At 38.7% G+C, this 21,993-nt stretch overlaps 4 protein-coding genes across 9 annotated transcripts in view; 1 reads left to right on the top strand and 3 right to left on the bottom strand.

Moving 5' to 3' along the window:
- The window catches only part of tspeara (thrombospondin-type laminin G domain and EAR repeats a), a 56,766-nt gene extending 51,947 nt beyond the window's left edge, over positions 1 to 4,819 (bottom strand). Inside the window, exons 1-2 of one of the 3 annotated variants that reach the window (XM_057859154.1) lie at positions 4,777 to 4,819; positions 4,582 to 4,666 (exon numbers count right to left, since the gene is read on the bottom strand). The gene's annotated coding sequence lies outside the window, so the exon portion shown is untranslated. Of the gene's footprint in view, positions 1 to 4,581 lie in introns of all 3 variants that reach the window. The other 2 variants (XM_057859155.1, XM_057859153.1) reach the window with 2 other exon arrangements.
- On the bottom strand, positions 1,931 to 4,575 carry si:dkey-251i10.3 (uncharacterized protein LOC553498 homolog). Its single transcript, XM_057859152.1, has one exon. It carries the CDS (start codon positions 4,495 to 4,497, stop codon positions 2,353 to 2,355), a length of 2,145 nt encoding a protein of 714 aa, XP_057715135.1. The 5' UTR covers positions 4,498 to 4,575; the 3' UTR covers positions 1,931 to 2,352.
- A 3,505-nt stretch (positions 4,820 to 8,324) lies between the features above and the next one.
- LOC130930889 (small ubiquitin-related modifier 3) lies at positions 8,325 to 21,066 on the bottom strand. 2 transcript variants are annotated; one of them, XM_057859161.1, is made up of 4 exons: positions 20,903 to 21,066; positions 16,161 to 16,289; positions 12,231 to 12,302; positions 8,325 to 9,472 (listed from the first exon to the last, which is right to left on the bottom strand). In XM_057859161.1, exons 1-4 carry the CDS (start codon positions 20,921 to 20,923, stop codon positions 9,410 to 9,412), a joined length of 285 nt encoding a protein of 94 aa, XP_057715144.1. In that variant the 5' UTR covers positions 20,924 to 21,066; the 3' UTR covers positions 8,325 to 9,409. The 2 variants fall into 2 exon arrangements, with proteins under 2 accessions (XP_057715144.1, XP_057715146.1); XM_057859163.1 differs by lacking the exon at positions 12,231 to 12,302.
- Positions 20,017 to 21,993, top strand: part of LOC130930887 (plastin-1) — a 38,033-nt gene continuing 36,056 nt past the window's right edge. For 2 of the 3 annotated variants that reach the window (XM_057859159.1, XM_057859157.1), the window contains exons 1-2: positions 20,017 to 20,139; positions 20,225 to 20,339. The gene's annotated coding sequence lies outside the window, so the exon portion shown is untranslated. The remainder of the gene's footprint in view (positions 20,140 to 20,224; positions 20,340 to 21,993) is intronic. The other variant, XM_057859158.1, reaches the window with a different exon arrangement.

Genomic DNA, 21,993 nt, shown 5'->3' with positions numbered 1-21,993 from the left:
TGAAATAACCAGTAGCCAATTGAATAAGCTACCCTTGTTGGTTTATATATTTGGAAATCTGACACTAAAGGAGTCAGTGCCTCACCAACCATGAACCTCACCGCACGTCACTGACTATAAGCCACAGTTGTCCTCATTGTATTATGGGATATTTACACCAAAAGATATTAACTGGTAACACTTCATTTGACAATGGCATCATAAGACTGTCATGAGACCAAATGAACCACCATTAAGCTTTGAAACAATTGGGTGCAAAGCCTTATTGTTTCTAAAAGCTTCATTTGGCCATCACTGCTCCCTTGGGGGAGACAGTCAACCTCTGCTGCCACCTGCTTTCAACACTGTTGTCATCCAACATTCCTCCTAGCATGCATTACGGCGCTACAGATGTAAATAACAATTATGTTCTGTGCTAATTATTTCTTCAGTTACTATTCCAGTTGTTTCATTAATTGCTAGTTATGGTATTTGGTAACATTTTCTTGGATAGTGGTGCCATAATACTGTCATATGACAGACATAATTATTACAAGACAAATGTCATAAGCATTAATGAATGCTTATAATAGAGGTTGGTTAGTGTCATCCAGCAAATTTTCTCACTTTTGAATGGCCGTAAAAGATCTGAGCTGGACATAAATGGAGTTAGTGAAATAATATGCCACATGACACATATTGACATCTGTCATAAGCATTCAGTAATGCCCATGATAGTGTCATGTCATAATTATGATGTTCTTATGACAGTCTTATGATGCCGCTGTCAAATAAAGTGTTACCTATTAACCAAATAAATCAACAAATAAGCCGCACTGGACTATAAACTGCAGGATTCAAAATGAGGGGAAAAAGTCGCGGTTTATAGTCCGAAAATTAGGGTATTAGTAATACTAGTGGTTGGCCTTGCATTATGCATCCACTAGATGTAGCTGCGCTAAAAGGTATGTCATGCCATGATTAACCAATACTGATCCATATATAAGGCACATTGGATTGTAAGTATAAATGTTGGTGCACTTCATCGTGCGGAAATTACGGTAATCATTAAAGCTAATCATGTATTTGTAGCCAACATAGTCATTTTGATAGTGGGCTAATATAGATACATACAGCATGTGCGGTTTTCATTATGAGCTTTATATGAGGCTTTTATTTTGCGGCTCCAGATATTTTTGGTCCAATATGGCTCTTTCAAAATGTTGGGTTGCCAACCCCTGCACTAGTGTCATGAATTTGCTTTTTGGTGAAAAGGAATATTAAATTTGCAAAAATTCTACTAATGCATAATCAATCCTTTTAAAGGCATGTGACTATTTAAAGACTCAGCGTCAACATACGTAGACATCAGATCTCAATTATATTAATAATAATCATTTTTATACATTTTCTTATTCTGTTTATATAGGGTTAAGGTACATATTATATAGAATATATTCTATTTATTTTAACCCTCTTTAATTAAAAGGTATTTAACTCATTAACTCAACGGGTTACGTCAAACTTAAATGGTCAGACTCCCAGCGAATGCTTATGTTTCATTGCCATTGATGGCGCTAGACGTCCAATCCATTTTGCCTGGGAGAGGTGGCAGCAAATTATTGACTAGCGATGTCAATGGCAGCCAATGTGTTAAATGAGTGCTCTAAAAAGGGTTAGTTAATGGCTTATTTTTGTAAAGCCCTGTGATGGAGTGCCTGTATGAATGCAAACATATCGCAAGCAAGTAGGATTTTGTAGATCGTGATATAGTGTTATTTGTTCTTGTTATAATGCGGCACTGTAAAGAGCCCGTTTTTGTTTGTATACTAAAATAATTGCGTTTAAATGAATAAAAATAAACTTACTGGCTTGTTTTTGACAGCTTCTAGTGGTTATTATTACTGGGAAATGAGCGCCACCTTCTGTATCAAAAAAGAAAATACTCCACTTCAATTTCCTCGAACGCATTTATTCCATATTAATACAGTTGAAATGTTCATTCCATTTTTGCATGATTGTTTACCTAATGAAAAAAAAATCTAATTACACCATAAGGGTGTATTTATAACTAAAAGCTGCTGTTTACCAAATGAAGGGGGGAAAAAATCAAAACAGGAGAATGTATTTCTAACTAAAAGCTGAATGTGGTAGTAAAAATCAGTCCATTTTGTTGACATTCAAATGTTATTTTTACTGTCGTTATGTAATTACATGCAATTAAATCATGCTGCTTTTGCTACCAAAATTCGTGCTTTTCTCCGGCTACAAGTTTTGCATCTTAACTTGTTCGCTGCCATTGACGGAGATAGATGTTAAATCCACTTAAACAATCAATTTCCACATAAATCTTAGAGCAACTTTCAGGTAACTTCAGAAATTGGTCCTGCTAAGTGGTACACCACTCGCATCTGTGACAGACTTTTTCTTGTCCTTCACTAGCTCCTCACGAGCCATGGGCTCAATAATGGCACCGATCTGAGTGAGCACCTTGGGTTGGGTGAGCTTTTTAACAGTCCGTTCTGTGTTCCAAGTACGTCCCACCGGCGAGCGCAAGGTGCTCTCAAACTGAGCGGGACTGGTGAACGGAAAGGGCTGCGAGTTCACCTGGTGAAGGCTGAGCGAGCTGTTGCGCTTCTCCGAGAGGATGACAGCTGGCCGGTTTTGATCTTTCCTAGGCGCGGTCGGGCTCGGCCGGACGCGGAATCTTTTGCGTTTGGCGCGAGAGGGCCGGAGACCCTTGCCGCTCCACTCCCCCCAACCGGGTAACGTCAAGTCCACCACGGCGGGCTTGTCCGCGGCCTCCTGCTTTTTCTTTTCCTTTACGAAATCTGAGATCACGTCATCTCCGGCGAAGGCTTCCTGGATGAGCCCGACCTGATCGAGCGTTTCGTCCGCGTCCTCCGTGGAGGCAGTGGTTGGAGCGAGCGGGACGAGGATGCTTTTTGCCTCTTTGGTAAGAACGTCTTTAAGTTGTATCCCTTTTTTGCGTTTGACTGCCGCTCGGTCTGACGGCGGCTGCGGTTCAACGGCAACTTCGCTGGGTTGAACTGACTCCACTTGGTTGAGGAGCTCCATGTACTCCAAATTTTGCATTTGGGCCGTCTGCCCTACTACAAGTTGATCTTCAGACTCCCTCATGATTTCCGCATCTTCGTTTCCAAGAGTGTCGGGAGCCTGCCGCATTTTCCGACGACTATCAAACTCCCGAAGAAGAGATTCTTCTTCAGTTTCCTCGACGTCACTTTCCTCCTCTTCTTCTATAATTGCGGTAGTTCCAGTCGACCCTGCGTTCAAGTCGACGAGGTCTTGCGATTCTTTCCCCGTCTCGTTTGGCTCTTCGGAGAGTTTTCCTCTCATCCAGGGATTTGAATCGTCTCCTTGCGGCACTTCGTTTATAAAATCGGGCAACGTTTCCGTGGTTTTCGCTTCCTGGTCGTCATCATCCAAAGCGACGGAGAGTTTCTGTGTCAAGTCTTTGTTCACCTCCAGCTGCTGTTGCATGGCTTTGCGAGCGCCTTCGTCGTATTTCGCCATGATGGCCTTGGACTTGGCCCACTTGCCGCTGTTCTGGTGTTTTAACGACATTCGTTCTTGCATCCTCGCCAACTCAATTTTGTTCATCTCCTCCAAAGCAGCAGCTGGGTCTTCTTTCACCAACTTGTCGAAGCGCTTGAGGAAATCTTTGCGCTTGGCTTTGTTGAGCACTTTGTGGTATTTTTTGCTCTTGATCTTGCTCTCACGTCGGGCTTTGGCCTCATAGTAGGACTGCAAAGCCCGGGCTTTCTGTAGCTCGGCTCGCCGGATTTTGACTTCCATCAGACTCATGGCCTTCATTGAAGCCTCCTCGTCAGGGGTTAAAATCGGGTCATTGATTGGTTGCTTGTTGGCTGACAGGAGGGAGAATATTTCCTGCTCAAGGGGAGTTTTTGCCTTCCAGGATGTGACGACTCGCTCCACAGTTCGAGGGCCAGAGGGCTCCTGATTCAAGGGGAAAACAAGCTGTTCCGCCCGCTCGTTCTGTTGAATCACACTTTTCCATTGGGTGACCTCTGTTGCCACTTTCTGAAAGGCCACATCACGTTGGATCCTCTCACTTTCCTGCTTGCTAAGGGGGCATTTGACAGGTTTATGATTTTGCTGCAGGATTTTCAGCATCTTCTTGGTATTGTTTGAGACAGCTGTCATTTTGTGCAAGGATTTCGTGAGATCCTTTAAATTTACTTTGACGCCCTCACCTTCTGCATTGATGGTAAATTCGGACTTTTGGACGGCCGGCTCCGATCGCTCCCCCAGCTTTTTCTTCCGCTTCGTACCTCCAAGAGAACTAATAGCCTCAACGAGTTTTTGCCGTTTTCGTTCATCGTCACTGTCTTCCTCCGCCTCACTCGCAATAGTATCATCAGCCTCGGCGATGCCATCTTCGTAATCGTAGCTTACGTCTGGGGTGACATCTGGAACGCTTCGACTCTTTTTTGGAGTCTTTATTTTCCGCTTTTTCGTCGAAACCTTAGCCATGCTGCTGTAAACAACGTCGTAGGCTATATTTCTTGACAACCGCGTATACACGTGTAGCGAATGCGTCCGACTGCTGTTACTTACAACTTCCGCCTCCTCCGTCTTCTTCGTTTTCTTTTCTTCTTCGTCGTCGTCTACTTCGCCTGTGTACTACTCCAAAGGCATTGTACTGTAAAACATTTTTTAAAGTAGTGAGTTGGCGTTTTCACATTTATTATTAAGAAACTTGAAGGTGTCTTAATGTTATTGCAATGTTTTATTTGATTACGTTGAAATTACCGAACTCCTACTGGTGTACGCAGTTTCTGTATGTGACCATAGACATCTACAGACGCTGCTCCGATTGGTCGGCCAGCAGGCTGACACATAGATAATACATACACTAGAACGCGCTTTGGCTGTTTAAGGACTTAAACCACAGCCGCCATCTTGAAGGGGGACTCCCCTGAAATCCCGAACTATCTGCAATTACAGTGCAGTGTTCCCTCCTTTTTCGCTGTTAATAGGGCCCAGAACGCGCCGCGATAAGCGAAAAACCGCGAAGTAACACCACCCCCACCTAAATTAAAAAAAAAAAAAAATGTCTTCAATGTATTTATTCAAATTTAGCATTGAAAAGAGATACATATCAGACATCTTTTTTCACATTATTTCCCAACGTATAATTTAAAACAAATGTTTATGTATAAAATAATAATAACTAGGGCTGTCAAAATTATCGCGTTAACGGTCGGTAATTATTTTTTTAAATTAATCACGTTAAAATATTTGACACAATTAACGCACATGCACCGCTCAAACAGATTAAAATGACAGCACATTGACATGTCCGCTTGTTACTTGTGTTTTTTGTCTCCCTCTGCTGGCGCTTTGGTGCGACTGAATTTATGGGTTTCAGCACAATGAGCATTGTGTAATTATTGACACCAACAATGGCGAGTTACTAGTTTATTTTTTGATTGAAAATTTTACAAATGTTATTAAAACGAAAGCATTAAGAGGGGTTTTAATTAGGGTTGTTCCGATCATGTTGTTTTGCTCCCGATCCGATCCCAATCGTTTTAGTTTGAGTATCTGCCGATCCCGATATTTCCCGATCCGATTGCTTTTTTTGCTCTTGATTCAATTCCAATTATTCCCGATAATTTTTCCCGATCATATACATCTTGGCAATGCATTAAGAAAAAATGAATAAAACTCAGACGACTATATACATTCAACATACAGTACATAAGTACTGTATTTGTTTATTATGACAATAAATCCTCAAGATGGCATTTACATTATTAACATTCTTTCTGTGAGAGGGATCCACGGATAGAAAGACTTGTGACTTTGTATATCGTGACTAAATATTGCCATCTAGTGTATTTGTTGAGCTTTCAGTAAATGATACTGTAGCCATGCCCAAATGCATGATGGAAAGTGGAACCATGACTGTGCGTAGTGCTACCAATTGATATATCTTCCCTGTGTTGGGAAATAACATAAGGTGTTAAGAAAAAGATAAATTGTTACCTTGCTTCCCCACATTGCTTCCCATGATATTTCAAATCATAGGGAGAGGGATTGTAAGGCTTTAGCCAATTAAAAAAAGGCTCCAAAGGCTGCCAAAATTCACTCTACTCATGTTACGCTGCCTTTTATCTCTCTATATAGGTAAAACGGCGCCATTACAGATTGAGCGCGACAATGCGTGAGTGGGTCGTGCAGTGCATGCATTAATTGCGTTAAATATTTTAACGTGATACTTTTTTTTTTTATTATTATTTACCGCCGTTATCGGGATAAATTTGATAACCCTACCTTAAGCCTAAGCTAAAGACTCTGGATGAGTGTAACATATTATGTCTGTAACGTTAAATACAATTAGAAAACAATTTAATTAAAAAATATATATATATTTTTTTTTAAAAAGGCATGGCCGATATTTTTTGCCCAATTCCGATACTTTGAAAATGACGTAATGTCTAGTTTTAGTATAAAATTTCTCTAACTTGTACTGACATTTATCCTTTACACAAGTCACATTACAAGTCTTTCTATCCATGGATCGCTTTAACAGAGTGTTAATGTTAATGCCATCTTGTTGATTTATTGTTATAATAAACAAATACAATACTTACGTAAAGTATGTTGAATGTATATATCCGTCTTGTGTCTTATCTTTCCATTCCAACAATAATTTACAGAAAAATATGGCATATTTTATAGATGGTTTGAATTGCGATTAATTACAATTAATTTTTAAGCTGTGATTAACTCGATTAAAAATGTTAATGATTTGACAGCCCTAATAATAATAATACTTTGAAGGTGCTATTCTGGCACTCAAGGTGGCTGTACAATCGTTTAAAAAACAAAGACTAAAAACAGTAAAAAATAATTAAGTGTAGAATATTTGAAACAAAAATACTAATAGGTAAAAATAATTAGCAGAAAGCTAGAACACAAAGAAATCATATATATATTACATATACATTAGGCCTGCACAATATAACGTTTGAATATCGCCATCGCGATGTGTGCATGTGCAATAGTCCGATCGCAGGATGTGCGATTATTATTGTATTCTTTTTTAACGCGTGAATCTTTTTAAATTGAAGCACCTTAAATATAAAATACAAAAATAAAAAAAACATAAACTAAGATAATGGAGATATATGTTATCATGAAGAATGTGATAGATTGTTAAAGAACATAAAGAAAAAAATAGAGGATACATGGATAAATGAGAAAAACAAGGGGGAAACAATCTAATAAAATACTGAATCCAATATACTAATACAAAAACATGGTGAGTCAACCAAAGTCTTCCCAAACAGAGCTATCCAAGTCATCTTGTTAAAATTTCTCTAGTTTAATTATTGCAGTATATATAGCTAACCCCCAAAAGTCGCAATGTTTTTCCAATATCATTTAGCCCTAATATATATTTTAATAAATGTTTTTTACGCACTTCAAATGTAATAATTATAAGTTTTAAACATGTTACTGTCCACTGAATTATTTTATACAGGAATAAAGTATAAAAAGTCTTGTCTTTATTGAATGCTTCATTGAGTGAGTCCACTCAAATCAGCTCAAACTGCTCAATCCCACACAATGAGTTGCCACAGCAACCATTTAACAATTTAAACAATGATTGATGCATGCGGCGCTTTGAAGCTTCGGGTTCCAGGCATCTGTGGCAAGATCAAACGTTAACGTCTGTCAATCATCGTTAACTTTAATAAGCAACTCCAGTGCACTGCCTGAGCAACAGAGCAGGGAGAGTGAGGGAGGCAAAGTGAGACTACACGATCGGCTCGGGACAGCTCATCTGTATTTTTTTTTTAATTGAAAAAAAAAAAAATAATAATCCGCCATTGACCAAGGGTGCGAAGTTTGACGCACAAAGTAGCGAGGGATCACTGTACTTGTATTCCTGCGTTGTTTTTTATTTTTGATAGCCTTTTTTGTTACAACAGACGTGTGCTTACGTTCCAGATGGGCATGTTGGAAAAAGCAGGTTATTCAATCAAAAAACTCAATTTATCAAGAAAAAAAGTTGTAAAATCATAAAACGTTGCAAATCGTGGAATGTCAGTTAAGAAATTTTAGTATTATGTGTGTTAAATATCAATGCTTTTATTTTTCTACGTGTTTACAATCCAGCATGTCTGTATGATAGTGCAGCACTTTCTTACCTTCAGAAATCTTTTAAAGAATTGTATTAAGCTGGTCTCTTCCAACTTTGATTGCAAGGAAAATATATTGACATTATTTATAATGACATCTCACTTTACAGGATAATTAATCGTACAGCAATAAATAACCAATGAATCTGAGTACCAAACTATATTTATTGTATACAGTAGTAAAAGACCACAAATAATGTACAAATCAGTAGAGAAACATAACATGACAAAAGACCTAGGCCCATTGTAAAGGATTTTTTAGCTAATTGAGCTCAAATGTGGGAATTTGTTTTTTGGGTGGGAACAAGTGTGCTGTCATTTTAACAGAGTGGCGGGGGGAATGATGACTGAGTAGAAGCAATACAGTAGTTTCCATTTTAGATGTATAGAATGCACAAAAATACACAAAGGGCAATCTATCTCTAAAAATAAAGGGTACATTTACATTAAAAGGGTTGGACATCATTGCAGTCTTAAAAAGGATTTATATTTTCAAGGTTATAACTTGCATGTAATTTCGCTCTGATTACATAGCATGTCTGAATTAACCTGAAGCTTCTAATATCTGATGAGAAAACCCAATACGCTGTCAACTACTGTTAAGTTTACACGCAGTGTTCTTACTCATCCGCCATTTACATACACGCAAGAAAGAAAATAACAAAACCAGTGAAGTGTTCACTATATACTATCCGCCCATGTCCTCCACTTACTGTGTGAATAAATACTTGGTGGTACAGAAACAAATTTTCCTCCCTTCAGGACATGCAGAAATAAAAGTGGAAGTGAGGAAGCGAAAAGTACAGACTCCCTATGAACGCCTCGTTTGGTCATTTTGGAATTGTGGTACTTACATCCATTCTGATACGTCTGTACACAGTGAGTTCAGAATAAAACAAGGATAAAGCCGTTTTCAAAAGCAGCTAAAAGCAAAACAAATTGTAGGGGGCTGCAAGCTCAAGCGTGCCACCCTAAAAACTAACTAGTTCCATCACGGCTCACTGGCGACGGTTTTGTTGGTTGCCCAGAAAGTGTCAGATAACGGCTACCTCCCTCCTTCAAAAAATGAAAAAAAAAAAAAAAATCACATCACAAAGGACATCGCTGAAATGAACAATAGCAATAATAATAATAATAATAACAATAATAATAGCTGAGAGGAGCAAAGGAGAAGGGCGTTGATGTCGGAGGGCTTTGGATTGAGGGTGGCAGTCAACAGGCTTGAAGGGGGTTTAGCAGCAGCCACCCGTTTGCTGCTGGAAAACATCTATGGTGTCTTCGTCTTCCATCTCCAGCTGTAGTCAAAAACAAGATTATCTTAGTTTTGAATGGATGCAAAAGATCCGGACTGGACATACAGTGGGGCAAATAAGTATTTAGTCAACCACTAATTGTGTTCTCCCACTTGAAAATATTAGAGAGGCCTGTATTTGTCAACATGGGTAAACCTCAACCATGAGAGAAAGAATGTGGGGGAAAAAAACTGAAAATCACATTGTTTGATTTTTAAAGAATTTATTTGCAAATCAAGGTGGAAAATAAGTTTTTGGTTAATACCAAAAGTTCATGTTGGCAATAACAGAGGACAGTTGTTTTCTGTAACTCTTCACAAGGTTTTCACACACTGTTGCTGGTATTTTGGCCCATTCCTCCATGCAGATCTCCTCTAGAGCAGTGACATTTTGGGGCTGTCGTTGGGCAACACGGACTTTCAACTCCCTCCACAGATTTTCTATGGGGTTGAGAGCTGGAGACTGGCTAGGCCACGCCAGGACCTTGAAATGCTTCTTACGAAGCCATTCCTTTGTTGCTCCTGCTGTGTGTTTGGGATCATTGTCATGCTGAAAGACCCAGCCACGTCTCATCTTCAATGCCCTTGCTGATGGAAGGAGATTTTCACTCAAAATCTGTAGATACATGGCCCCATTCATTCTTTCCTTTATACAGATCAGTCGTCCTGGTCCCTTTGCAGAAAAACAGCCCCAAAGCATGATGTTTCCACCCCAATGCTTCACAGTGGGTATGGTGCATTTCAGTATTCTCTTTCCTCCAAACAAGAGAACCTGTGTTTCTACCAAAAAGTTCTATTTTGGTTTCATCTGACCATAACACATTCTCCCACTCCTCTTCTGGATCATCCAAATGCTCTCTAGCGAACCGCAGACGGGCCTGGACATGTACTTTCTTCAGCAGGGGGACACGTCTGGCAGTGCAGGATTTGAGTCCCTGGCGGCGCATTGTGTTACTGATAGTAGCCTTTGATAATGTGGTCCTAGCTCTCTGTAGGTCATTCACTAGGTCCTCCCGTGTGGTTCTGGGATTTTTGCTCACCGTTCTTGTTATCATTTTGACGCCACGGGGTGAGATCTTGCATGGAGCCCCAGATCGAGGGAGATGATCAGTGGTCTTGTATGTCTTCCATTTTCTAATAATTGCTCCCACAGTTGATTTCTTTACACCAAGCGATTTACCTATCGCAGATTCAGTCTTCCCAGCCTAGTGAAGGTCTACAATTTTGTCGACAGCTCTTTGGTCTTGGCCATAGTGGAGTTTGGAGTGTGACTGACTGAGGTTGTGGGCAGGTGTCTTTTATACTGATAACGAGTTAAAAAAGGTACCAATAACACAGGTAACGAGGGGAGCCTCGCTAGACCTCGTTAGAAGAAGTTAGACCTCTTTGACAGCCAGAAATCTTGCTTGTTTGTAGGTGACCAAATACTTATTTTCCACTCTATTTCAGAAATAAATTCTTTAAAAATCAAACAATGTGATTTTCTGGGGATTTTTTTCCACATTCTGTCTCTCATGGTTGAGGTTTACCCATGTTGACAATTATAGCCCTCTCTAATCTTTTCAAGTAGGAGAACTTGCACAATTGGTGGTTGACTAAATACTTATTTGCCCCACTGTATATGAGTTAGTGACAAAATTTGCCTGAGGACACTTAATGACATTTGTAATAAGCTTTCATGAATGCTCATGACATTGTCCTTCATAAATTATTGCCGTTATGTGATGTTATTGTCAATTTTTAAAAACTAATTCAACCACTAATGTAGTAATAGTAGTAGTAATGCATTGTGATAAATCACCCATTCAAATGCAATAAATTATTATTCGTAAATAAAAACATATTAAAAAAAAATAATAATTAGAAAAAACACACACAATGCAAAACGATTCATTTGAAAGCTAGCTAAGTGCAGAATATGAAATAGGTGAGAAACCCAATGCCATTTTTGTCAAAATTGTTGATTGAAAATGACTGTCATCTTGTCCTGCAAAGTGCACGTTCACAAATTTGAAGCCAAATTATTCATTGCCAATCAGATTTTTCATAATGGGTGTCATTTTAAAGCTGTTCTTAGTGTAGAATTTGAAGTATGTGAGATTAACTCCAGAAATCTTTATTTCCATGTTGAACATGACATGCTTTTGTTTTAAAATGTTCACCGGACGTACAACCGCTAAGGTGCTAACTGTAAGCATTACACTCTATTAAAAAAAATTTTTTTTAAATCTCTTTTCGTCATGCATGTGGTGTCAGTAATAAGATTTTTTTTGTCTTTTTTTTGGAATCATTTTCAAATGGTGTAAACCAGTGATTTTTCATGTTCAGACTGTCACCTTTTAAAAACATTTGCTCAAACAAAAACTTGCTTATGTTGATCTTAACAGGGAGCAGCTGGATTCAGCATTGTGCAATTAGTTAATTATATTCACTGTCGCCACTCGGGGGAAGTGGCTCGACCCAAATCAAAACTAAATACAAACACTTTCAAAACAAATCATTACAACGCCACTTTAATTGAACGAATACTCAAAGCAGCAAAATTTATTTTGAATCTTTTTTCTAATCAAATTACTCCAGTTCATCGATTAATCTTTGCAGCACTTCACTGTGTATATATATGTATCAAAATTGCAAACTCAGCCAAAACTAGTCTGATGTATGTCCATGACTATGTCCTATGACATTTTTCTTTTATTCAACTTTAGAAATCACGGAATTGACAAACCGTCAATAAGCCAAAGCGTGAGATGCTTCCTTACCTGCGAAGGCGTATCATTCTCATTGATTGGCTGCCCATCGAACCTGAACCTGATCTGCCTTATTGAAAGACCCTGTATGAACGAGACCAAGGTACCCAAGCACAATTGAACTGTGAGTGAGCATTTGTTTAGATCAACAGAATTACATTGCATAGCTCCAGTGACATAATTCCCCTAGGTTAACTCTTTCACTGCTAGTGACGTTGATTAACGTTTTTCCACTATCAAGGGCAGCCTATGAGTGAAATCATTTCGAAACGTTTTGTTAATTTTTGGAAAAATCAATTTAGTCGTCAAGTTCTAAATCACAATACGGGTGTAAATCGCCAATTTCAAGAAGATACGATTCAGTATCAATTCTTTGGACACACATACAAAAAGTAGCACTGGTCCCTAATGTGCTCCAATACAGCCTGTATCATACATTTGTTTTGAACAATGCAAAAACTCAAAATCCTATCAGGACGTACAGTTTAGACTAACTTAAAACTTAACTAGCACTTAAAAATAGCTTGACACAAATAGAAATTCAATTTAAACACGTGGGAAAACACATAACTTTTAAGTGATTTGTGTTATCAAGCGTAATGGCATTTTTAGGTAAGAAATATATATATAGTCTACTGGTGCACGATAATTATTGGTCCAATAATTATCGGTCCGATAATAGGAATTATGGCGTCATCCCAATAAATCCAATAACATTATTAATAGGACCGATAATACTGTATGTACTGTGCTGCGCCACACACCAGTATGGGAAATCAGTTGACCATTTGCAGGGCATTGCTGCCACCTGCCGGTCAGAATAATTTGCTGCATCTATTTTTTGTTTTGCTCACAAGCTCATTCACTTACACAGTGCGGTGTCTAGCGGTAGCATTGACAATCGTGAATGCGTTCCGCCTCGGAAATATATGTCTGTAAGTATTTCATGTTTACTATAACATATGGATGTGCAATAAATGTGTACTTCTGTGGTGAAGGGTCATATGTACAGAACTTCATAAGTTGTGTTATAGAAGCCAGCCAGTTCTTAAGGCTAGTAGCTCAAGCTAGTGTGCTATGCTTTACATATAATAGTTGTGTATATAAATGTATTGTTCAGTTTGTTGTATATTGAGTATTGAATATGTCTATTTTTTGTTGTACTTTCACAATATTAAGACAAGTGTCTTCCCAAAAAAGCAAGAAAAGACCAAGCCTTGTGGTTTATGGAAGTGCATTCATTTTTAGATGGCTGTCAGGCAGTGCAGAAGTGAAACGCACCGTTTTGGGCAGTCAGTACATGTACTGTAATATTTTTGGCACGATTTCGGTGGATTGGGATGTGTGCGTTTGTAAATCAAGCGCTCCCTTTCTGTGACGTCACGCTCAAGTGTGCCGCACGGCTTGCGAGAAACACATCTTAATAAGCCACTGAAAAGATGACAATCGCTTCGAAGGTGTTTTAAAGATTGATATTGATTATTATAAGGAAAGCCACTAATCCTTTTTGCTCTACCATATTTTTGTTATGAGGAATGAGTGATGAACCTTACTATAGATCCTACTCACCAACGTCACAGAATGACGTGTGGCTGTATCCGGCCGCCATATTGTCCATCAGTGTTTATCTGCATTCTCAATGGTTTCAATTTGTCGTGCAATTTATAGTGCAATTCATGGAAGCCCCGGTGCTTTCAGACGCTGTAAACTCATTGGATGCGTTGCATAAAAGGCGTTATGTGGAAAAGCTTCAGTCTATCCATTCGCCAGATCCATATTTGATGCCTAAAATCGATATTTTTCGACCCGCTGTCTTCGCCCTCTCTGCCTGACATCTGCTACCCTGATATCTACAACTATCTTGTCCACACAAAATCAGCCTATTCTCACGAAAGTTTGAAAAACTTTAAGAGCAGCAGTCTAAGCAACATTACCCCGTGTGACCCTTTACTTTCAATTTTCTAAAATGGCGACAATCAATAAAAAAAAAGTTGACTGCGATGGCCGACGCCTCAAGGATAGGTGGTTTTTGGACTATTTCTTCAATAAAACACGCAACAACTGTGTCTGCCTCATTTGCAAAGAGACAGTCGCTGTTTTCAAAGAGTTCGATGTGACGCAATATTACCAAACAAGACACGCTGACATGTACGACAGCATTACAGGAAAGATACGCAGCGAGAAATTAATAGCAACTTGAAGCTAGTTTAATTTCACAGCAGCAGTATTTCGCATGAGCCCGAGTGTCGAAAGAGAACGCCACAAAGACGAGATTGTTGAAATTATGAATTAAAAAAATTATAAAGCAAATGTGACACACAGAAGGGCTTGCTAAAAATTGTTTAAATATATTGTTCTATGTCAATCAGCCAAGGTAGCCCCCCGCATTTTTAGCACACCAAATCTGGCCCCCTTTGCAAAAGGTTTGGACACACCTGTTTAACTTCTTTCACTTGGTACCAGCTAAATATTATTCAAAAAATAATGATGGTGGAAGAAATAAGCATCTTGAATTTGAAACTGTATGTTGTCGACGATTAGCCTCGCAATGATCCTTATTGTGGTTGTCAGCCCAAAACCCTCTAAATATATATTAAATGCATCAGATATAAAAGGACTACTACATAATCTGTAGTGATCGTTTGGTGCCCAGTTTTCTCGTCGAATTGCAGCAGTCCATCTCGCTCTCCTCTCCGGGTCTCTCAGAATACGGTAGAACTTCAAGTCTCTCCGTCTATCTTCTATGTTATTGCAACCATCCGCCACACACGCCTTCACCATTTTGATTATTAATGTTAACGAGCAGAAAAACACGCCATAATAGGAGGAATTTACGTAGCGGTAATGCTTAAACCCGATGAGCTGACGGACAATATGGCGCGGAGGCGTGGTTGTGACGTCATGTGAGTAGGGTCTATATAATTTTTGCATTTTACAGTGTTAGTTATAAGTTAGTAAGTTATTGAGGGGCCTTTTGGTTATTGATAGGCTTGCTGTCCTAACCTGTCTCCCAGGTTAAGAAAGTTGTTCCATGGACCAAGACCACAACAGTCTCCTCTCCTGTAGAACCAAATATTTTTATTTGATGACAAAGCACAGTACCTGTTGGGTTTATGTTTTAGTTCAGTGCTCATTATTCAGGAAACGCATCTTCAATTATATTGACTAAGTGATTGTGATTGACTCAAATTATATTTATTTGAATAAATAAATATTGGCACTTTATTTGAAGTCACGACTATTCTTGTCTTTGTTTTGTTCATAATGATGTTCATGTCACTATGAAAAATCTGGTGAGGTCAAAGGCAAAAATCTATGTTGAATCCACCACTATTTTTTTTTTTTTTTTAACCTCCAGGTGTTCAAAAACTTGGGTGACTATACATTCAAAAAATTATATATTATCGGTTATCGATATTGGCTTTGAGGAGCAAGAAGTTATCGATATCGGTATCAGTTTCAAAAAATGGATATCATGTACCCCTAATATAGTCTATTTTTTAAATAAGATCTAAAAGTTTTTTGAGTGAAAGCAGTGAATTAGTCTTTTTTTTTCCAATTCTAGTTACATCGGAGATGCAACTGTTAGCTGTCTTCAACCATGTACATCGTAAATAAAGACATTGATTGACTGAAAATGGTTAAATATTAGATGAAATGTCTTGTTTTCTCATGTATATTTATAATTGCTCTTCACCTAAAAATATATGTTTTATCCGATTACTCGATTAATCGATAGAATTTTCAGTCGATTACTAAAATATTCTATAGCTGCAGCCCTACATTCAATACAATTGAACAGAGTAAAACGCTCAAGAATTGAACTATTCATCTGCCCTTTAAATAAGAATTGAGGATTTTTAAAAATGTTTGTTTGAAGCAATCGTTTGTTCTTTTGTCCCAGTCTGAATTCTGACCATTTAGAAAAAGAGTGAATCTCACCTGTCGTTCGCAGTACGCCTTCATGAGTTTATTGAGGGGTGTGTGTCTTTTGATTTTGAACTGGACCACCGAGCCGTCCTGCCCCGCCACTTTCAGGTTGATGTGGTCGTTCTCGGTCTTGACGCCCTCCTGTGCACGTCCGAGGTGAGGTGGACATTTTGAGTTAATCCATGCTCACTCAATACACCCTAGTAAACTACTCAGTTGTTACTGTCGCAACCCAATATGAGTACCGGCAGGATGTGAATCTATTAGTCAAAATTTTATTTTATCCCAGACAATAGTAGGTGATTTAATTACCTGAAATGTTTCGGCGAACACTTCCGCCTTCGTCAAAGGGTCACTGGTGTTGGTGTGACGCGTCTTTATCAGCTGATGGATGAAGATGCTGCTGACCATTTACTCTTCCAGGATGCTGGTCCAGGTCATAGAGAGCATGTACGCCCCCTTGTCCCTGTTGATTGTCCTCGGGCCCAGCTTGTGAATCTCAATGGCCTCCCTGATTCAGCGCTGATGTTTGTTTTCTTCGGTACGGATGACTCTGGCCTTTTCCCAGTCCATGATGAGGTTTTCCCTTTTGCAGCGATCGGTGATGGCTGATTTGTGATGTTCTTGTTGTGCTTGTTCTTTTATTGCCCTTGTTTGTCTGTCTCCCCGATGTATGATTTATTGCATGATTTGCACCTGGACCAGCATCCTGGAAGAGTGAATGGTCAGGAGAGGCCGTGACTCGCCTGTCAATCTGAAAGGTGAGTCATGCCTTCATCCATCAGCAGATAGACGCATCACACCAACACCAGTGACCCTTTGATGGAGGCGGAAGGGTTCGCCGAAACATGTCAGGTAATTAAATCACCTATCTATTGTTCTTTCATCCTGAACAATAGATGAAAGAAAATTTTGACTAATCTATAATAATCAAAATGAACAAAATACAACTAGAATGTGACTCTATTAAATTGTGCTTGCATGTATTAGATTATGAATACGTTTTCAAATAATATAAACAATTGAGTACGTCCCTCACATTTCCACAGGGATTTATGTATATTTTTTAATGGGACCACACTGAAGATATGACTCTTACACAAGTAAAAGTAGTCAGTAGAGCTGAAACGAATACTCGAGCAACTCGAGTAACTCAAGTTTAAAAACTGATAGAGTAATTTTATTCACCTCGAGGAATCGTCTAATTTTACCAGCTCTAAGCATCACGTTTTGCCCGGACTACTTTTAATGCGGGACAACACACTGACGTCCCGTGCGTAGAGGAAAGACTCAATACAAAAAAACAAAACAAAAAATTTACTGCAGCCGACAGCCGCCACAAACTACGCCGACGTTGCTAAAAACTACGCCCGCATGATGCTAGTTTGGTAGCAGGTACTGTCCGATGCGTCTCATAGATATCGCATGCATTTAGGACTAGATGCGAAATGACAGACTCGGCCGCGTCTGGGCAGCGTTAGTAAACAGCCGCCATCTTTAACCAGTACACTTTTCATCGCTAATAAATACAACGTTACTGTCACTCGGTCATGTAACTTTAGCTCTTCGGAGGGCTAGGTTTCTATTGATTATGACCACTGTCGATGCGTGGCTAACGTGTCTTACATACAGGTTTTATATAATCTGTAAAAACAGCGCTGTAGAGTGATGAGGGTGTAAAATTAAAACATAATAAAGCTAACTGTCAGTTTTGGCTCAGTAGTCATTGCTGAATAAAACACCAAGTAGCACTGGTCCCTAATGTGCTCCAATACAGCAGGTATCATACATTTATTTTGAACACTGCAATAACTCAAAATCCTATCAGTTTAGACTAACTTAAAACTTAACTAGAACTTAAAAATAGCTTGACACAAATGGAAATTATATTGAAACACGTGGGAAAAGCATATAGCTTTCAAGTGATGTGTGTTATCAAGCGTAATTACATTTTTAGATAAGAAATATGTTTTTTTTTTTGTTAAGATCTAGAAGTTTTTTGAGTGAAAGCAGTGAATTTTTTTTTCGTAGTCACATCTGAGATACAATTGTTGGCTGTTTTCAACAATGTACATCGAAAATAAAGACATTGACTGAAAATGGTTCAATATTCGATTGAATGCCTGTTTTTCCTCATGTATATTTATAATTGCTCTTTACCGAAAAAAAAATGTTTTATCAGATTACTCGATTAATCGATAGAATTTTCAGTCGATTACTCGATTACTAAAATATTCGATAGCTGCAGCCCTAGTAGTCAGTGTACAGCTTATATAGTAGGGTGACCATATTTTGATTTCCAAAAAAAAAAAAAAAAAGGACACTCTTAGAGACCTCAATTTTACTCGAAATACACTCAAAGATGCCTTGTCACTTTAATATATTTAAATGTGTGCCTCCTCCGACCTCCGTCTAGATAGGAAATTTCAGTTTTTCTTAGATTTTTTTTCCCCTTTGGATTGAATAATAAAGACAGAAATCTACCTCCATATAATAAGTCAGCAACGCAACGTCATCATTGGACAGAAGTTGAAAACTAATAGCTAAATATTTTATGAATATAATGCAGACCCATGGAAGTTTAGTCCAGTCAATACACACACGCAGTAGGCTATGTGACAACTAAACATTTTTAGAAATTACTATCAAAACAATGGATGACAAATTGTTATTTCTACTCAATAACTTTATTCAATGTTCTAGATTGCACGCAAACAATAACAGAAATAAACTGACGCAGCAGTTCAAAACTACTGGACATTTCCCAGAATGCCTAGTGCGGCTTAGCTTACTGACAACTACCCTATTAGCGAGAACCTGTAGCCAAGGCAAAAATCAAATATTGCTCTAAAAGTTTACAATCATAGGCAGCGCAATGATGCGACGCGTTTAAATTATGATCTTCCCACAGATGCTTGGAAGCCAAAGCTTCAAAGTGCCGCATACGTCAATCATTGATTAACTTGTTAAACAGTTCCTGTGGCAACTCAATTGTGTAAGTGAGCAGCTTGAGTGGATTTGAGTGGACTCACTTAATGAAGCATTTAATAAAGACAATCATTTTTCTATTTTATTCTTGTTTATAAATTCGGTGGGACAGTAACATATTTAAAACATCATAATTATGACATTTCAAGTGCTTAAAAACCATTTATTAAAATATAAATATATATACATAAGTTGTTTTTTTTAACTATACTTTGGGGAAAAAAAGTGAAATACTTGTCTTATATGCATCTTTTTCCTATGCTAAATCTGAATAATTACATTAAACACACACAAAAAAAAAAAAAAAAAAAAAAAAAACACTTTTTTGGGGGGCGTAACTTAGCACTTTTGCAGTTATCGCGGCGGGTTCTGGTCCTCACTAACCATGAAAAAGGAGTGATCACTGTATACCTATTGATCTGAATAAAATTCTTAAAAACTGGGCAGGCTCTCTGTGAACACGTCACATGCAGCACAGTACTTTAGAACTCTGCAAAGCGTAAGTCAATTACAACACACGCCAATTTGTCTCGTGAAAAATTATGAAAACCGGACAATTTGACGAATCAAAAAAAAAAAAAAAAAAAAAAAAAAAAAAAAAACACCGGACGCCGTGGACAGGATGTAAAAAGGGGACATGTCCGGGCAAAAGAGGCCGTTTGGTCACCCTGTTATATAGCAGCGTACATTTAATATTCCCTCAAAACAACTCAAAATACAGTTATTATTATTAGTATTAGTGTTGCTAGCACGTATTAATAAACGTTGTTTAAAAAAAAAAATCTCTGATACAAATCACATCCCCAAACTGTCGTAAAAAGGCCGCAAATCAACGCATGCGCGGTTAGCTTGTGGATGTTCTACGCATGCGCCACTCGCATCTTGATCTTGCCGGTACTCACATTGGGTCCGACAGTCACCGACGTCCAATCTAATTGAAATGGATTGGATGTCAGTCGCCGTCAATGGCAGCAAATGAGTAGAAAGTGTCCAATTTATATAAGTATATATGAATATTTTTTTAAATACAATTCACTAAGGGGGTGCAACAGGTCCGATAACTTCACCACATTCTCAATTTTTCACAGGGTTCTGTAGAGGTGCACCTGTTCACCTTTGACGCTTCAGTGTGAACGCGTAAAACAGCATAAGTATGACCAATGTGGCATGGAAACCGACCGATATAAGCGTTAAAAGGTAAAGGTGAGGAAAACTCATTCATGGCCATTATAAAATATCACACACTATTAATGCGAGGCCTCAGGCTACGAGTAGCTCACGTTAGCATGAGAGCTTCCATACGACGCTATGTGGATGCCGGTTTACCTCGGTAGAAGGCTCATAGATTCAGAATATGCTGCAAAACGCATCGCGGAGAATACAAAGCACACCATTACGACTCAGTTGCGTTTAATACGTAGTTCATTTGGTGGCGTCTGCTAGCCGTACCCATTGTGGCCGCGACGTTTTGCGGCATTTGCGCAAACCGTGTGGTGCTGTTTGTACTAAGACGCAATAATAGATAATACATAAACATGAATAAACGGATATCATTTTGTGGTTCCTTAGACCCAGATCGGGAGTAGACCGCTCAAGAACTTTGACGGATTCAATAATTGATATGGAAGAGGGGGGTCTCATTCATTTGCGAAACAAACACTGCGCCAATTGAGAGAAGCGTGCAAAAACCAGGCCATTTTCCCAAGGCACAATAACGCTTCGGCAAGTCATCACTTTTTTTTTTTTTAAATAACGTGAAACCTCACCTTTGGCTTTTCCTCTGACATGTCTGCAGAATTTTGTGTTTCGATTTTGCAGGGAGACTTCCCAAAATAAAAAAAAATAAAAAAAACGGCGTATAACTGTTCAGGTAATTTCTTTTTATCTTACTCCCGCCTCCTGTCCTCGTTGTCTCCTCCTCCGCTGATGGGAGCGCGCAATGAGATGATTGGATGCTGGAGGACACGTGACAGCCGTCGCGGGAGCGCGGAGTCGGTAGCGCGCAATCACCCTCAAAATCCTCGGTCGCGCGCACTGGAAACCTGATCAAGGATGTCTTCCAGGAATTCACCTAATAGCTGCCATTGAGGCACTAAACGTCCAATTCATTCATGCTCACGTTTGAGTGCCGTTGACGACGCCAGACGTCCAATTCATTCTACTCATGTCTGAGTGCCATTGACGGGGATTGATGCCCAATTCCTTCATGCTTATGTTTGAGTGCCATTTACGGCTCTAGATGTCCAATTCATTTCAACTGGGAAGGGCAAATGAACAACATCATTCTTGTGGAAAACAAACTAAATTTTGGTAGCAACACTTTGGTTTGATATAACAATTCTTGGCAACATCTAGGGATATGCAGGTATGATATTCTGATATAACCTTAAAGGGCAACTGAAGAGCTTTTCGGATTTCGCTCATAAGTGTTTACTCAGTTGAATCGTATTAAATGCATCATTCGCTGTCTCAAAAAGTCACATTAAAAAAAAAAAAATAAAATAATTGACCGCGTAGTTTTTGAGTTATGGCCATAGCAACACCATAGCAACGAGGGACGCGCCGTCCTGCCGACCGCTAAAAATATCACGGTATTGCAATTACAGCTCTAAAATGTGTTACTTTGAGATACCGGTTTAAAAAAAAAAAAAATCCATTAAACAGTATTTTTATTTTTCAAAACATATCAGCAAATTGGAACATAGGTATCATGTTAAGTGAAAAGAAATAACATTCAAAATTAAATTTAAATAAATGCAGTCCTTTAGGTGAGCTTAAACCCACAGCCAAACATTATTACCATCAGAACAAAATTCACTGACTTATTTTCCATAAAAAGCACGTGTGTATGACTCGT

The sequence above is a fragment of the Corythoichthys intestinalis genome, chromosome 15 (assembly GCF_030265065.1).
Source record: "Corythoichthys intestinalis isolate RoL2023-P3 chromosome 15, ASM3026506v1, whole genome shotgun sequence".
In the NCBI taxonomy this organism is placed as follows: Eukaryota; Metazoa; Chordata; class Actinopteri; order Syngnathiformes; family Syngnathidae; genus Corythoichthys; species Corythoichthys intestinalis.
This window is presented reverse-complemented; position numbering and strand designations above follow the sequence as displayed.

Coding starts and splice junctions, on each gene's coding strand:
- LOC130930889 (XM_057859161.1), bottom strand. CDS start 20,923: ATGTCAGAGGAAAAGCCAAAG. Junction 12,303..16,160: donor AGGCGTACTGCGAACGACAG/GTGAGATTCACT, acceptor TCGTTCATACAG/GGTCTTTCAATAAGGCAGAT. Junction 9,473..12,230: donor AGAATGATACGCCTTCGCAG/GTAAGGAAGCAT, acceptor TTTTGACTACAG/CTGGAGATGGAAGACGAAGA.
- si:dkey-251i10.3 (XM_057859152.1), bottom strand. CDS start 4,497: ATGGCTAAGGTTTCGACGAAAAAGCGGAAAATAAAGACTCCAAAAAAG.